At 40.8% G+C, this 18,555-nt stretch overlaps 1 protein-coding gene across 1 annotated transcript; it reads right to left on the bottom strand.

The window, feature by feature from the left end:
* Window positions 1–4,743: 4,743 nt before the first annotated feature.
* On the bottom strand, window positions 4,744–15,457 carry LOC143100927 (zinc-binding protein A33-like). Its single transcript, XM_076264519.1, has 8 exons — window positions 15,445–15,457; window positions 14,972–15,228; window positions 13,759–13,814; window positions 13,586–13,592; window positions 8,450–8,623; window positions 7,704–7,799; window positions 7,302–7,548; window positions 4,744–4,985 (listed from the first exon to the last, which is right to left on the bottom strand). The coding sequence occupies exons 1-8, from the start codon at window positions 15,455–15,457 to the stop codon at window positions 4,744–4,746; spliced, it is 1,092 nt and encodes a 363-aa protein (XP_076120634.1).
* Between the last annotated feature and the right edge of the window lie 3,098 nt (window positions 15,458–18,555).

Here is an 18,555-nt window from a genome sequence, read left to right as displayed (position 1 = left end):
CAATGTCTTCAGCAAGGAATTTGCATATCACCGGATTTCGTCAACTCTATGAAGTCGCACGTCAATGCAAAGAAATAGTGTTGACATTGAGGTGAGTGTTGATTTATTTTCATTGTGTCCCCTAGGTTATATCTGTCGTCTGAAATGCCTTGTATGTGAAAAAAACTTCTTTCCGAAGCATATTAGGTCATGTCATAGATTATTATGGCCATTATTTGAACAGTGAAAATAATAATAAGAGTTTTTGAACTTTAATGTCACTAATATTGATTATTCAATGATTCATTTGAATTTAAATATTTAAAATACTTTCAAAGCAAACATTATACATGTGATTCATTTAGATTAATTAACCACAGAGTATGCAATTCGATTAAATTTTTTAATCGATTGACAGCCCTAATATATATATATATATACATATATATATATATATATATATATATATATATATATATATATAATGTCTATTTATACTCAACATACTCTATTTACCTCTGTAGACATGTCATCTGGAAAACCTGTATTTATCCAACTATACACTGTACATTATTAATCTCTATTGTCTACACAGCCATACTCTATCTGCACTTGGTATTTAATGCTTCTTTGCACTTCTGGTTGGATGTCAACTGCATTTCATTGACTCTGTACCTGTACTCTGCTAAATGACAATAAAGTTGAATCTAATCTAAAAACAGCAAAACAACAAATAAAAGGGCAAACTTACATAGTCACATGGTAGTGGTTTCTGATTTATTAAGTCACATGATCACATACATGGTAGTGGTTTCTGATTTATTAAGTCACATGATCACATACATGGTAGTGGTTTCTGATTTATTAAGCCACAAGCCAATATTTATTACAGAAAATGCTGTTACCAAAAGCCTCACCAAACTGAAACCGAATAAAGCCACTGGCCCAGATGGCCTGAAAGCCCGCTTACTGAAAGACTGTGCCCCACAATTAAAAGGTATTTTCTCAAGGCTATTTAACGCCCTCCTAATTGCAGGTGTACCCACGTCCTGGAAATTTTCTCTAATAAGGCCCATACCAAAAAAGCCAGGTGCGAGTCAGCCTGAAGATTTCCGACCTATAGCCATCACCTCCATATTGTGTAAAACAATGGAGAGAGTTCTGGTGGATATTCTGACCTCTCAAGTGATCCGCTGCAGTTTGCATATAGAAGTGACAGAGGGACAGACAATGCTGTGCTGGTCCTTCTAGACTATTTCAAAATAGCTTGCACTTCCTAAGGGATGTGCTAGAGTCCTATATGTAGATTTTAGTGCAGCTTTTAATTCCATGAAACTACACATTCTCCTGCAAAGACTAGCCAAAATGAACATAGATAAGGGCCTGATTATCTGGATCAGAGACTTCCTCTCCTGTCGTCCTCAGAGGGTATGTGTAAATGGCATTTTGTTAGGAGTGCAAACCATCAGTACAGGCTGCCCACAAGGCAGCGTTCTTTCCCTTCTACTTTTCTCTCTATTCACTAACGAGTTCTCTATCAACGATAGCCTCTTCAAATTGATAAAATATGCGGATGACATGGCGTTAGTAGGATGACATGGCGTTAGTAGGCCTCTTACAAAACACATAAAGGCCCTTGAAGCATGGTGCAAAGATAGCGAGCCAGAGATCAATGTGTCAAAAACAAAGGAGTTAGTCTTCTGCAAAAAACAAGACACAACAGAGCCAGTTTCACTTAATGGCCTAGCAGTTGAAACTGTGGGAACTTTTAAATATCTATGTACAGTTGTTGACAACCATCTGAGTTTTTCAGACAACACCGAGTACATTTAGCAAGAAATGCTCACAACGACTCCTCAGTCTCCTCAGAAGACTGAGCCGTCTGGGTGTTAGTGCTCAGATAACTGAGCTAGTATATACCACACACACATTGAAAGTGTGTTAACCTTTCACCTCTCTGCTTGGTCTGGACACCTAAGCTGTAGATCCAAGAACAAACTAAACAGGATAGTGTCAATGGCTAGTAAAATAGTAGGAAGTCCTCAAAGACATCTGACACAAATATATTGACAGAATGAAGAAGAAAGTTAGGAAAATCATTGCAGATAGAACCATGGAGGTATGGATAGAACACACCCTCTTTCTAGCCAGTTTGAGCTCTTGAAGTCTGGGAGGCGCTACAGAGTGCCTCTGGCAAAAAGTGTATTTAAAAAATCCTTTACTCCAAATGCCATCAGTATCCTCAATCAAACCAAGTGACAATATCAAACTGAGATGCTATTTCTTTTACTATTATTTTTATGTATTTTTTACTCTTATTCTTTTCTATGTATTTCATCATGATATTTCAACTCTTATGTCTGAGATGATATTGTGGCTGTATGTCTATCTGTCTTTTATGTCTGGTGAGCAAAGAAAAATTTCCACCTTGGTGGACATTAAAGATTTATTCTATTCTATTCTATTCTATGATCACATACATGTAGTGGTTACTGATTTATTAAATCCTCCAACACAATAGTTCAGCTTTAAATGATTCTGGTTAAGAGGCAGAATGGGCTCTAACTATGCTGCTTTACTGTTACTGAGGCCTTCACTGGTAGGATTCTCAAAGGGGAGATATTACAGCCCGTATTATAAGTATGGAAACACTCTCTCAGTGAAAGTGTGTGTGAGAGTGTGTAGGTGTGTGTTAGTATCAGGGTCAGAGAATGACAGCTCTCCTCTGTCCCAGTCCAGCTGCACTCTGATCCTCTGGAGTTTCTGCTGCACTGTGAGGGGAGTGTGGAGCTGTGGCGGAGCACGTGCTCTAAATTCACCATCTTTATACCACACAGTCCACTGTCCACTCACAGCACCATATCGTCCCTTCCTCTGGAGCAGTGTTGTATAAAGTACTAGAAAGCAATACTTGAGTAAAAGTACAAGTATCGTACTAGAAAAAGACTTTGGTAGAAGTGAAAGTCACCTTTTAGAATATTACTTAAGTAAAAGTCTTAAAGTATCTGATATATACTGTACTTAAGTATTAAAAGTAATTTTCTGATATTTAATGTACTTAAGTATTTGAAGTAAAAGTAAAAAGTAAAAAGCAAGCGGTTTTATTTTGAACTTTTGTAAACTTTATTTTGGCTTTCTTACTTATAGTAAAGCATAAAGCACATTCAGGGTTCCCATATCTTATTTTTATATATTATTTATTTATTTATTTATTATTTATTTTTAGAGCTGACATCAAAGAAAAAAACAGAAACAGAAATGCCACTTTTGTATGAACTTCAGGTAAAAATGAAAAATTAAAAACGTATTTCTTTCAAAAAAAAATGACCTGCTGGTAGGGAGAACATTTTGGTCATGTGGTATGAGCATTTCTAGGGCATACTCCCCAGGTCACCATCTCACTCTCACACACCCACAGGCCACCTATGTCCAGCAGCTACTAATATGCCAGTCATAGTTGAAACTGAAAAGGTGTCTTCATGTCTATCCTGTAGTTTTTATTAGTACCATGGTTCAACAATTCGATAATTTACTTCAACTGAGAAGTTAACAAAAAATATTCCACAAGTTAACAAAAACAGAAAGAAAGAAAGAAAGCCTTTGAAATGTAGCCTATCCCACGCTTTCACAAACAGGCATATTGAACTAATATTTAGGCTACATGTTTTTTGCATGGGTAGGCTATATTGTTGTTTGGTGATTTAGCCTACTCCTTTACTACACCCTCTTCTGAGCATATATTTATCATGTAGGGTAATTGCTCTTTCTTACATTAAATAACTTTAATTTATCCTCTCCACTTGTCCCTGTAGTCATGGCCTTCTCATTACTAATTTCGGGCTCATCATTTTCACTGGTCGACTGGTTTGATCTGCTGCTCAGTCTCTCCTGGCCTCTTTCTACCATCCATCCATCCTGACGCTTGTGTCTACTGTAGGGCCGGCTCAGCTATCCGTATCTGAGAAAACTTTTTGGAAAAGACGGGCTATATGGACCCAACCAACTCTTTTTGGGAGGGGAGAACTCCCTCGCGTAGGCTACAACCCATGCACAGGCATGGCATTGGTGTCATGCACAGAATGCGGAGCGTGTATACTGACAAGATAGACTAACGTGACAAATGTCAATATTTTTTTCCTCGACCGGCCCAAAAGTAAAGCGGCCACCGGGAATTCTCCCGATTACCCACCCCGGGCCTGATTCAGTCTTACTCTTCTTGGACTGAAGACTGAAGTCCTGCGATGCTAAATAGCCTTTCACAGGCCGCTGAGTCAGGTAGGGGAGTGTTCGGCTTCACAGAAGCCTGCCAATGTAGAAACATTTCTTGCAAATACGGCCACGTTATCTTCACCACTACCCTGTTCACCGAGTTCACCACTATCGTCGGGGTGGTCGTCTATGATAACGGGAGGTCCTTCAGTAGGTGCTCGTGCTTCCATGGCGGTTTCAGTTGTGCGTCCTCCTCCTTTAGCAACAAAAACGCGCTGAAATAGAGCGCGCAGCGTGCGGAGCGTGCGTAATGCAATCTAGGAGCAGTGATTCGCCAAACCCCCCTTATTGCAGTCGCACACATTTCTTCTAATTTTATGTTTTAGTAACGAGTAACGAAGATGCTTAGTGGAAATATAACGAAGTAAAAGTATACATTTTATCTAGGAAATGTAGTGGAGTAAAAGTGAAAGTTGACATAAATTTAAATAGCGAAGTAAAGTACAGATACGTGAAATTTCTACTTAAGTACAGTAACGAAGTATTTGTACTCCGTTACATTACAACACTGCTCTGGAGAGACTCTGTCATCACACCCAGATCCCACCATGTGTTCTCCCCAACCTCCACATCCCAGCAGTGAGTCCCTGAGTTAAAGCCCTCAGAGCCCAGGACACTGCCATAGTAATCAAATGGGTTATCGGGAAGCTGCTGTCTCTCAACACGTCTCACACTGGTCAGATCCTCAGACAGGATGAGATCTGGGTGTGCAGTGTTGGGATCCAGAGTCACAGGAGCTGCAGAGAGAAAGAACACACACATGAGCTGAACACTGAGTAATGTGTGATGAGGATGTGAATGATGGTCATTATCAATAGGGCTGAGTGATGTGTGATGAGGATGTGAATGATGGTCATTATCAATAGGGCTGAGTGATGTGTGATGACGATGTGAATGATGGTCATTATCAATAGGGCTGAGTGATGTGTGATGAGGATGTGAATGATGGTCATTATCAATAGGGCTGAGTGATGTGTGATGAGGATGTGAATGATGGTCATTATTAATAGGGCTGAGTGATGTGTGATGAGGATGTGAATGATGGTCATTATCAATAGGGCTAGTACCAAGTATAATGACACCTGTAACTGGGCAGTTGTAGTTATTTTTGTAACTTACATGAAATTGATTATATCTAGTAGGGAGTGTGAGTACAAGCTTCTCTGTGAGAGGGGGATCAGATGTGGAGTAGATGATCCCACTGAACTGGGAATGATCTCCATCCATCCATCCATCCATCACCCATCCATTCATCAGGCCTACCATGTACTGTAGTTAGGTTATGATGATGTGTAATGAGGGGGTGATTGTGTGTGTGTTTGTGTCACTGTGTACTTCATGTGTGTGTGTGTGTGTGTGTGTGTGTGTGTATACCTGTTTACACTACACAAACCTCAATGTGTTACCTTTCATTTGAGACACGGATTATGTTTCTACACCAAGAGGTTGCCACACAGTAAGCATTTTATTGTCAGTATGCATTTTAGGTAGCCAAAAGTCCTATGGGGAGTTTCCATAGGGCATTTTACAAAACACATGAGCATACAGTATCTTGGCAAATATTGGTCTAAAGTACTCATATTTTAGCCTATATTGATCTACTTTGAGATACAGACTCACAAGACCTAGTGGGCCTCAGTTGTGTTGCCAAGACAAAATAAATGACCCAGAAGGTCAGAATGTGGTCATTTCCAGAGATGTACAAAACCGCCTAAAAAAAAACTATCACCCTTTGCCACTCTCTGACAGTTCATCACACAGTCAATCAATTGATACCAAAATAATCAACAAGGCCTCTGCTTTCAAAAGAGGTCAAGCACTTGATTATAAGTCAAAGTATGTGGAAACAGGGCCATTGTTAGGCGGTGTGCAATTTCGAGCAGACTGTTTTATCTTTGTTACAGACTGACCAACTGCCCCCCCCCCCCCCCACACACACACACACATACACAATTACACGTACACACACAGTCACACAAACATGCAAACACACACACACACACACACACACACACACACACACACACACAATGTACTGTAGTATGTCTTTATATAGCACTGCACCGATGTTGATCAGATCTATTCTTTCCTTGATGATCACTTTATTGATTATGGCTACATGTAGCAGGATGACAATGGCATGAACTAATGATGTGGTATCAAACACACTCTACCTGTATTTCACTCCAAATACAGTTTGTCTGTGTCTTGTCTATTTGTTTTCCTGTCTGCAATGTGTATGTGTAACACCTAGGACCATGCTGGAAATAAGTATGTTACTTTAGCATGTCATCCTTTGGATTACTGTTTTTCCTGAATTTCCCCTTGGGGATCAATAAAGTATCTATCTATCTATCTATCTATCTATCTATCTATCGTCTTTGATGCAGAAATAAATCAAATCAAATCAAATCAAACCTATCAGACCTCAACAGTAAAGCCACCAAACACAGAGCAAAGACCATATCGGCATAACAACACAACATATCAACACACCATATCAACACACCATATCAACAGCACGCTCGATCAGAGATCATTGACACAAACCCACACTTAAATGATGCTCCCGGCGTTGCCATACTGTGTGTGTGTGTGTGTGTGTGTGTGTGTGTGTGTGTGTGTGTGTGTGTGTGTGTGTTGCTCTTCTCCCATTGTATTGTGTTCCTACTCTCCTCTCTAGAATCATCTCACACCATATCAACAGCACACTCAATCAGAGATCACTGACACAAACCCGGCAGAATGAGTCCAAAGATGACATCACACATCAGGATAATGGAATGTGGTGGCATGGGCAGGTCACCTCAACTAAACAGCCAGATGTGCTATTGTTAAATTATCACTGGACTTAGAGATCTAACACCCTTACAGCCAGATGTGCTATTGTTAACTTATCACTGGACTTAGAGATCTAACACCCTTACAGCCAGATGTGCTATTGTTAAATTATCACTGGACTTAGAGTTAGAGATCCAACACCCTTACAGCCAGATGTGCTATTGTTAAATTATCACTGGACTTAGAGTTAGAGATCCAACACCCTTACAGACAGTGGATGGTTCTTACCTGCAGGAATGTGATGTCATCAGCTCCCATCTCCTTTTCTATGGCTCTGATAGTGTCTGAAAGAGATGAGATCTCTCTGCTCATCTTCTCAATCTTCTCCTTCATCATCTGACTCTTCTGCTCCTCTTCCTCCCTCAGTGCAGCTATCCTGGCTGCCTCTTCATCTCGTAGAAACAGGTGAAGCTTCTGAAACTGCTCCTTGATCTCCTTCTCTGTGCCCTGGGTTTGAGTCTGAATAAGATTGTATGACAAAATCATTCATTCAATTTAACTTTGAGTAAAGTAGATGTTTCAGTTACATTGAAATGTTCCTCAACTATAAATGATTTATTGATAACGTACTTAGACAATTATGCTTCTTTATTACATGATGCTGCATGTCTCACCTTAACATGAGCTGCTGTTTGGTCACAGATGAGTTTGACTTCTTCAAAGGTCTTCAGTTTCTTCTGTAAGGGCTGCAGTTTGATCTTGAGCTCTTCCTGAAAAAAATGATCAACACTAATTTAGACTTGCCTACACCACACTACACTCTATAAACCAAGTTGCTTAATTTGTAAGGAGTCTAGGGTGAGGGTGGTGTGTGTGTGTGTGTGTGGGAGGGTATCTATGCAGATAAAGCATATTGCATAGAAGAGAGACATAGAGGCAACATGGAGGCTACTACAAAGTGTACTAAAAAAAACATTGGGTCACTCATAATTAAACCATCATCATCACTTTGTTGTTGGTAATGACTATGACTATAAGAGACATTGGGAGTGGAAGTGGTGATTTGGAGGGATTTGAGGGCTTCCTTAAGTTTGCTGCTGTATTCTCAGTGAGAGTGGAAGTGGTGATTTGGAGGGATTTGAGGGCTTCCTTAAGTTTGCTGCTGTATTCTCAGTGAGAGTCAGAGTGGGAGTGATGAGCACAGAGGAACCAGCCCACAGGGGAAAAGCCCACAACGCCCAACACACAAAAGAGCAGACACCGCCATCTACTGTACTGGAACTGCAGAACCTCCTGCCATAAATCATCCACACTGGATAGGCTCACTGTATTACTTTATGTCCAGGGTAAATATCAAGATTTGTTGTTGTTAATCTAGAGTACTACAGTACAGTATCATATATCAGAGTAAGATTCTTACCTTACGGTCAATTGCTGCTTCATCTATTGGGCTGAAGTTGTGATTTTTATGCTTCTTTGAGTCTCTGCACACCACACACACAGGCTGCTTATCCTCCAGACAGAAGAGCTTGAGTTTCTCACTGTGCAGACTGCAGAGCACCTCAGACCCTGCTGAAGCTCTCTGACTGATCTCCTTAGAAACAGATTTGGGAACAGCAAACCCTTAAAAGATGTCCTCCTGCAGACTGGACACTCTCTGGATCCTGGTTTTTCTGGTTTTCCAGAACTGCTGCAGACAGACTTTACACACTGTGACTACACAACATGATGGCAGGATCCTTGTAGATGTCACAACTGTTACGACCTTCTGTGCCCCTTCAAGCCTGAAATGGCCATTGCATATGGCTACATACTGACTTTGGCATACACGCACCCACATTAACACACTTGCATACATGCTTTTACTTTCCCCTAGACATCTTTTGGTAATGGTTATTTATTGCTTTTGGTTACTTTTAAATAAATACTTTATTGGTTAAAGTTATCTCTGTTGTCCCGACTCCCTCTTTATGTTGCGGCTTAGAGCCGGGTCGTAACACAACACACAGGACGGCAGTAATCCTCCTCTGTCTTTGATGCCATTTTGTCCCTGAATATTTTGTCTCACTAACTTCACCAACCTTGATAAACTGTCAGATTTTTTTTCTCTTTCCGTTCACATATCAGTCATATCTTCTAAACAAACATTGTTAGTATATTTTTTAAAGAAAGCTCTGCAATCCATCCAATATAATTATCAACTAAACTGATAACATATTACTATATTATTATTATTTAATACATTATTTATTTATTTATTTATTTATTATTTCATATGTTATTTATGAGAGAACAAACAGCACTGTTTCACCTGCACTTCCTCATTCAGTCTGAGCAAAGGCAGAGAATGTCTAATAAGGGGAGAACTTCCACTCTCGGAAAACTTCCGGTTTCTGAACTGGTTGCAGTTCCTTCTGTGGTTCCACATGAGGGCGCTCGTCCACGAGTACAGAATGAATGGAGGTCTATGGAGCTGTGCCCCTCAAAAGCCACTTTTCTCGGGATATTATTTTTTTTCAAGTAATTTGAATATTGTACTCGAAAGGGGAGGCAAAGAAAATACACTTGGTTGAGTATTATATTTTTTAAAGTCACTTAATTGTTCTAAAAAGCCTTTCAAATGGAACCTTGACAAAGGCTGACAGGCCGAAATGTTGGAACATGTTAATGACGTCATTCATTAGCACAATGCTAGTGTGTTATGGGCAACAACGACCCAGAAATCAAAAGGACATAAGTACTCGGTCATTCAACTTTTGACCTATAACCCATATTGAAGTTATACAAACTACAATCGAATCTGAGATTTGTCAATGACAATCAGGTGAAAGAGACAAATTTAGCCGTCTAGCTCCATAGGACCCCATGTATTTTGGACTCGCCCGCGATCGCCATCTAGGTGAACTCTGGTGAACTGCAGCCAAATTCGGTATGTATGGGATTAATAGAGAGTGGGGAGGCTCTCCGTAGACGGGCTCTGGCAAAGGTCCCTCAGGGGGGAAGTGACTTTGATTGGTCAGTCCAGCTGCAGCTTGGAAATCCTTTCATGTTCAGGTTGAAGTACCTGGATGTACCTGTGTTCTGTGACTGATAAGACAGATACATGCTGGACCGTGATATTGTTTCTTTCATCTAATTTAGAGTATTTTAAAACACACACACACACACACACACACACACACACGCCAACACGAGTAGTATGTCAGAAACCTACACCAGTGATGTGTGGTGCATTGTGGGGTTTTCCTTGTGTCCACTCTGGGCCTGCAAGAAGGCTTGTTCTAACACACACACACACACACACACAGACACACACACACACACACACACACACACACACACACACACACAGTGGTCTGGACTCACAGGAAGGGAAAAGGCCCAAAGGCTCAACAGTAGGCCCTAATCAATAGCAGGTGTCTGCACTGCCAACCCAGCAGGGAGTTAAGCATGTATGTCCTCAGGGCTTTAGTAAATAATCCTGGTATACTATGGAACGTTTAAACTCAAGCTTCAAACACACACACACACACACACACACACACACACACACACATGCTGGTCCAAACCCCTCGAGGTACATTTACCTCAGGATAATCAACACTCCCTGATCTGCAGTTTAAAGACTCCAAACCCTTCAACATGGTGGAGTTACTGCTGTTCAGCACATCAGGGACTGAATCAGGTTGTGCTCCATGACAACAGTTTCCAGCTGATTGGGACCCAGAACAGGAACTAAGAATCCCTGCTCTATATGGGACTAAGGAAGCATCCTGAGGACCAGCACTGAATAGGAAACAGTGACCTCCTCATAAGAGCTACAGTACATGCAGGGTCAGGACCATCAGCAACACCTTCACAAACCACCAGGGGGCCACCACCCACCGGTTGGAAATCCCTTTTAATGTTTTATTGTCCTTATTCACATACCAATCTGTTTTTGTTAAATACCACAATATTACTGTGGTATATTATAGGAATTAAATTACTTCACAGTACAGTTCATACAACAAGTTACCTTAACATTTTATATCCACACAATGAGACATATTTTTACTTTTCATAAAATTGCTTTGTTTTCTCATAATCTTCTCTCCTATAGGTTTCCCTCCCATTCTCTGAACACACACACACACACACAACAAAATTCTCAGATCACATACAGTATCACACTACCAGATTGTACTATATGTCAAACCTGATAGATTAAATGAGGTGGATTAGCACAACTTTAAGTTTTGATGTTTACTTTTTTGTTTAAAATAAAATTGATTTATTTCTTGAAGTGCAATAAGACATATTTTTGTCTCATATAAAATGCCTTTGTTTCTTCCTAGTCTCCTCTCCTATAGGTTTCCCTCTCAGTATGTCATCCCTGGTTCAGAGTCAGTATCAGCTCTAACTGTGCTGCTCTACTCTTACTGAGGCCTTCACTGGTTACATCCTCAGAGGAGAGAAAGTGCAGTAAGTATAGAAGTATGGAAACACTCTCTCAGTGAAAGTGTGTGTGAAAGTGTGTAGATGTGTGTTATTATCAGGGTCAGAGAATGACAGTTCTCCTCTGTCCCAGTCCAGCTGCACTCTGATCCTCTGGAGTTTCTGCTGCACTGTGAGGAGAGTGAGGGGCTGTGGGGGAGTACATGCTCCATATACAGCACCATTACACCCAACACACCATCATCCACTTGTGGAGGTGTAGTCTCCCTTCCTCTGGAGAGACTCTGCCATCACACCCACATGCCACAATGTGATTTCTGGATCATATCCCTATATTTGCACACAAGTGTGACAATAATGCGAATGCTTACTCGAGAAAAGTCAAAGTAGCCATGCAGTCAATCACACTAAGGGAAATAGCTTATATTTGCGCTTATTAGTCAGCCTATCTATTCACATGCATCCATTCACATGCTGAAATGTTTGATAAGCCAGTCATCAACAATCGTGTAACCAAATATCGGCGCTGTGTAGGCTATAGGTTTCACATTCCCTTTTAATTCTTATCCTCTAATAAGTCTTGCAAAATCATGCCGGTTTATGCTTTACAACATTAGGAAGATCAGACCTTATCTGACACAAGATTCCACACAACTTCTTGTTCAGACCATGGTCATCTCTAAGCTGGACTATTGTAATTCACTATTAGCTGGCTTACCCGCTTGTGTAACAAGATCATTACAGCTGATTCAAAATGCTGGAGCACGCCTGGTCTTCAATCAGCCAAAGAGGACACATGTAACTCCTCTCCTAGTTACTCTCCATTGGCTCCCTATAGTAGCCAGAATTAAATTTAAATCTCTCACTTTGGCCTATAGGACACTAACTAGATCTGCTCCTAGTTATTTTAATTCAATAATCAAGCCTTACATCCCCAACCGCCCACTGCGGTCTTCTGGTGAGCGTATGTTGTGTCGACCAGTCATAAAAACTGGGTCTAATTCCAGACTCTTTTCTTCAGTGGTTCCATGTTGGTGGAATGAACTGCCCAGTGCTCTCCGTTCCTGTGGTAGTTTTGGGTCGTTTAAGAGGGGTCTAAAGACATTCCTATTCAACATATACTTAGTTGTTTAAGCGCTTATGTGTTATGGTTTATATAATGTTGTTTTATTTTAATTGGGCTGTTAATTAATTTGACATTATTGTTTATTATTGATATTCTCCTTAATGTAGTCTTAGCATGTTATTGTTTTTATATTATTGATTGAATTGACATTATTGTTTTATTATTGCCTTTCCCCTTTTTTACATTGCTTTTTTTATTAGGCTATTGATTGAATTGATATTATTGTACTACAACTATTCTCCTTACTATATTTGACCTAGATTTTAATCTGTTCCCTGTTCATTTTTAAATATTATTATGTTGTTTTGTATTTATATGTCGCTTTGGACAAAGGCGTCTGCTAAATCCATAACCATAACCATAACCATAAGTCTACAGTTGTCATTATATATAGGTTGTTGCATAGCTTTTTTTAGCATAACTAAATTTGTGCATGTTGCATGTCCATTTATATAGAAACATAGGCCTACTTTCGAAGTGTTATAATTTTTAATAACCCACGTTTCACAATATACTGTGCAGATAATGGCCTAGACTTGCGATCATCTAATGTTGTTGCGCTGCATTGCCTCTAAGTGTCGTCAACTGACGATACACATTGGAAATGTGCCTACGCCAGACATGAAGTTTGCGTGGAGGGCAGCACATTCTCACGTTCAAGTCAGTCTTCGTACATCCGGACGTGAGTGTGAGAAGTGGCGTACGCAGCATTTTTGTGCGTGCGCAAGCTTTTTGCACATGAGGCCCCTGGTGATGTGTGTGAATGCACTGCAGTGAGTCTCCACACAGCTCCTCTGTGTGTGTGTGTGTTCTCTGTACCTATTCAGTTTCTCTTTTTATTTTGTATTCTCTACCTGTAATGGAATGTAATGATGTGGGTTGTAGTATCATTGGAGCTGTTTTATATGACTGGAATCAGTTCTTACTGTTTATTCCTCCTTGTCATCGTGTTCAAACTCAGCAAAGCCCAAAGCTCCCTGGTGTACATTATACCTTCCATCTGGTTATGAAGGACAGAGACAGAGACACTAACACTGCCAATGCATCAGATTAATATGATTCTTTATTTCATGTGCATGATGATCAGAGTTCAGTAGTGCAGGAGTTTGTGTTTACTGCAATGCTCTCAGTCTCTATAGTGCTGTTTAATCACCAGCATTTCTGACCTCAGATCAGACAGCAGCAGCAGAACCAGCTGCACCTGTGCTGTGTTGCTGCTCTGCTACTGGGAACCTCACAGGTGAGAGGAGAGTGTAGTTACACAATAACCACCACTAGATGGCAGTATTCATACTGAGACTGTGCTGTGTTGCTGTTCTGCTACTGGGAACCTCACAGGTGAGAGGAGAGTGTAGTTACACAATAACCACCACTAGATGGCAGCATTCATCTCTCAGTGACATCTTTAAATATAACTCGTATGAAATTATGTACAAGTGTGCACAGCACAGGCGTTACATATACATAACCAATTTGCAAATAATTGAAAAAGAAAACTAAATAAATCGTATTTTAATGTATATAGCCAAATATCACTTGCAAAGTTCTAAAAAGGAGAGACCAAGCTGAAATTGTCACATCATTTACTGAACTGATATTCTGATGTGCATGTGGCAAACAAACCATCATAGTGTAATAAATGATATAAACAAAAGCAATAATTTCAGAGGATTCTGAACACAGAACATCAGAAATTCAATTCAAGTACCCAGAAGACGATGCCTCACAGAACAGACCATATATTAGATTCACTGCAGTGGTGATATTTTAATGTGCTTGTGGCAGCAGTGTAGAAACACATGAATGGACAACATAGCAAAACCATTATCAAAATGCCTGCATGCAAAAAATCTGCAACATAGAAACACTGGCATAGAGTAATAAATGGCAAAACACCAGCAATTATTTTAGAGGATATTCAACATATCAGACAATTCTGAACTTAATGAAAGTAGCCAGAAGACGATGCCTCACAGGTCAGATATCAGATTGACTGCAGTTACTGTGTGAGTGACTCATGACTGAACCCCACATGTCTCCATCCATCTCTGCATGTGGGCTCTTGTTCAGACAGAGACAGTTTCTGCTCTAACTGGGCTGCTCTACTGACACAGAGGCCTTCACTGCTACAATACTCAGAGGAGAGAGTTTACAGCCAATAGCAAAGTATGGAAACACTCTCTCAGTGAAAGTGTGTGTGAGAGTGTGTATGTGTGTGTTATTATCAGGGTCAGAGAATGACAGCTCTCCTCTGTCCCAGTCCAGCTGCACTCTGATCCTCTGGAGTTTCTGCTTCACTGTGAGGAGAGTGGGGGCATGAGGAGAAGCATCTGCTCCATATTTACCATCTTTATAATACACAGTACACTCTCCACTCACATCAGTACCATATGCTCCCTTCCTCTGGGCCGACTCTGCCTTCACACCCACATTCCACCATGTGTTTTCTCCAACCTCCACATCCCAGCAGTAAGTCCCTGAGTTAAAGCCCTCAGAGTCCAGGACACTGGCATACGTATCAAATCTCTCTGGGTTATCAGGAAGCTGCTGCTTCTTATCACCACATCTCACACTGGTCAGATCCTCAGACAGGATGAGTTGTGGGTGTGCAGTGTTGGGATCCAGAGTCACAGGAGCTGCAGAGAGAAAGAACACACACATGAGCTGAACACTGAGTGATGTGTGATGAGGATGTGAATGATGGTCATTATTAATAGTGGTGTTAGCAAGTGTAATGGCAGGAGAAGTAGTAACAGTGAAATGCTCTTTAGTCATCAGGATGAAGGATCACAGCTGTACAGGAGTGTACTCACAGGAGAGGGATGTTAGTGGAAGGGAGGATCATCACTGACCATTCTCATGCATTTATATCCCTCTTCCTCTTTATATCTCTCTTCATCCCTCTATCAATTTATCTCATCTGTCCATCCTCTTTTGATGCTAATGATGCTTCTACATTGTCTGGATTATGGATTTATTCAGACAAACTTGCTTATTATATTGATGATGAGTAATTACAAATGTAGATCTACTTATGGTGTGTGTGTGTGTGTGTGTGTGTGTGTGTGTGTGTGTGTGTGTTATTTGGAAAAGGAGATGTTTTCTGTACCCCTGAGATTGTATTGTCATACATAACAATGTGCTGATATGGTTTTGTGTGTTTGATCATTCAAAACATTTGATTCCTAATGAAAATTTATTTGTAATGTGGAATTGAATAAAGAATAAAGTATCTAAACGGTGTGTGTGTGTGTGTGTGTGTGTGTGCGTGTGTGTGTGTGTGTGTGTGTGTGTGAGAGAGAGAGAGAGAGAGAGAGAGAGTGTGTGTGTGTGTGTGAGTCTGCCTGTATGTGTGTGTGTGTGTGTGTGTCTGTGTGTGTGTGTGTGTGTGTGTGTGTGTGCTTGAGTGTGTATGTCTGTGTGTGTGTGTGTGTGTGTGTGTGTGTGAGAGAGAGTGTGTGAAAGAGAGATACAACCCCAAAACAGAAAAAGTTGGGACAGGTGTACAATGCAAATAAAAACAGAATGTCATAATATACAAGTCTTGTAAACCCATATTTAGCAGCAAAAAGGACATAGACAATATATCAAATGTTGAAAATGAAAATTTGGACTATTTCATGGAAAGTATATGTTAATTTTGTATTTGATGCCAGCAACATGTTTCAAAAAATGTTGGGACCGGAGCATGTTTACCACTGTGCTGCTTCACCTCTTCATTTAACACAATTCTGTAAATGTTTAGGAACTGAGTAGACCATATTCAGACAAACTTGCTTATTATATTGATGATGAGTAATTACAAATGTAGATCTACTTATGGTGTGTGAGTGTGTGTGTGTTATTTGGAAAAGGAGATGTTTTCTGTACCCCTGAGATTGTATTGTCATACATAACAATGTGCTGATATGGTTTTGTGTGTTTGATCATTCAAAACATTTGATTCCTAATGAAAATTTATTTGTAATGTGGAATTGAATAAAGAATAAAGTATCTAAACGGTGTGTGTGTGTGTGTGTGTGTGTGTGAGAGAGAGAGAGAGAGAGAGTGTGTGTGTGTGTGAGTCTGCCTGTATGTGTGTGTGGGTGTGTGTGTGTGTGCTTGAGTGTGTGTGTGTGTGTGTGTGTGTGTGTGTGTGTGTGTGTGTGTGTGTGTGAGTGTGTGAGAGAGAGATACAACCCCAAAAAAGAAAAAGTTGGGACAGGTGTACAATGCAAATAAAAACAGAATGTCATAATATACAAGTCTTGTAAACCCATATTTAGCAGCAAAAAGGACATAGACAATATATCAAATGTTGAAAATTTGGACTATTTCATGGAAAGTATATGTTAATTTTGTATTTGATGCCAGCAACATTTCAAAAAATGTTTACCACTGTGCTGCTTCACCTCTTCATTTAACACAATTCTGTAAATGTTTAGGAACTGAGTAGACCATTTGCTACAGTTTTGATAATGAAATGTTGTCCTATTACTCCCCGATAGGATTTCAGTTGCTCAACAGTATGGGGTATTCTTAGTCATGCTTTCCATTCCATTATGCACCTAATTTGACAAATCTGGACTGCAGACAGGCCATATTAGCACCTGGACTCTTCCTCTATGGAGAAATACTATTTAAATATGTGCAGAATTCATTTTGGCATTGTTTTCCTGAAATATTCAAGGTCGTCCCTAAAAAAAGACATTGCCTGGATGGCAGTATATGTTGCTCAAAACCTGTACACATCATTCAGAATTGATTGTGCTTTGCCAAATGTACAAGATGCCCATGCTGTAGGCATCAATGCTCCTACACACCGTCATAGATCTTGGGTTTCGAACTGAGCACTAGAACAAGTTGGATAGGTTGGATACTTGGGTAGGCCCTCTCCTCTTTAGCCCAGATGAGTCCATGATTTCCAAAAAGAATGGCAAACTTTGATTGGTCTAACCACAGGACCTTTTTCCACATTACCTAAGTCCATTTTAAACAAGCTCAGGCCCAGATAAGAGGGTGGTATTTTCTGTATCATGTCTCAATACAATTTTAGCTGTTACAATTTTCGTCTTTTTTGAATTGAGTATCAAACTGGGCACATAGACATGGTTATCAGAGGTTTTCCTGAGCCCATACAATGACAGGTCTGGAGACAGGTCTGGTGTTGATGCAATGCCACGTCAATGCCATGACGAGGCCGGCAAAAAAGTCACAAAAAACAACCGAAGCCTCGTTTAGAGCTACACATTTTCTGATCAAGAAGAAGAAGGCATTTTCAGACGGAGAAGTTGTCAAAGAATTGTAACGTCGGCGCAAAAGACAGTGTTAGCGTTCTCCCGCGCAGGGCATCCTGGGATACGAGAGCGAACATTTGGGGGGTTTATGTCTGTATTTCTCCTTAGTTTTGAGTGTAATGTTGGCGTCTTTATTGTAACATGTTTCCCTTTTAGTTCTCCCTCGTGTGTGATCCTTTTTGTGTGGGAGGCTGCGTCCTCCCCTGTATGTGTAGTGTGTGCGTCTACAGTACTTGACCTGCCCTGTGTGCATTGTGTTCTCTGTCTGTGTCCCTGCTCTCGTTCTCAGCTAATAAACCTTTTGATTGGACAACTGTGTGTGTCGCTATCAAATCGTTACATTGGTGTCAGAAGCGACTTTCGAACATGGCCTCCACTCAGCGAGAGAAGCTGGGAGCGGGAGACCTCACCACTGGGTGGAGGCCCACGCAAGAGGATCCGGAGAGAGCCCTTGTAAGGACTGCTAAGGAGCTTGAGGCCTTCTATTGCTACTGCCGCCGGAGGAGAGGAGCTGTTGCCGGGACCTGCCTGCTGCCATGGGAGGAGATCTGGCCGGAAGAAGCGGTCGCGGAGAAGACGATACTGGCCTGGGCGCTGACTCCACGGCGAGCCGCGACGCGTGAGCAGAGCCGAGGGAGTGCGGCAAGGAAGAGGTTCCTAGACGATGGACGGTTGGCGGAGCCGCTG

The sequence above is a fragment of the Alosa pseudoharengus genome, unplaced genomic scaffold, assembly GCF_046254945.1.
Source record: "Alosa pseudoharengus isolate Yale_2024_CS ecotype anadromous, Long Island Sound unplaced genomic scaffold, YU_APseudo_1.1 YU_APseudo_1.1_scf_3, whole genome shotgun sequence".
NCBI lineage: Eukaryota > Metazoa > Chordata > Actinopteri > Clupeiformes > Clupeidae > Alosa > Alosa pseudoharengus.
Note: the sequence above shows the minus strand (reverse complement) of the source record. Positions and strands in the feature narration are given on the sequence as shown.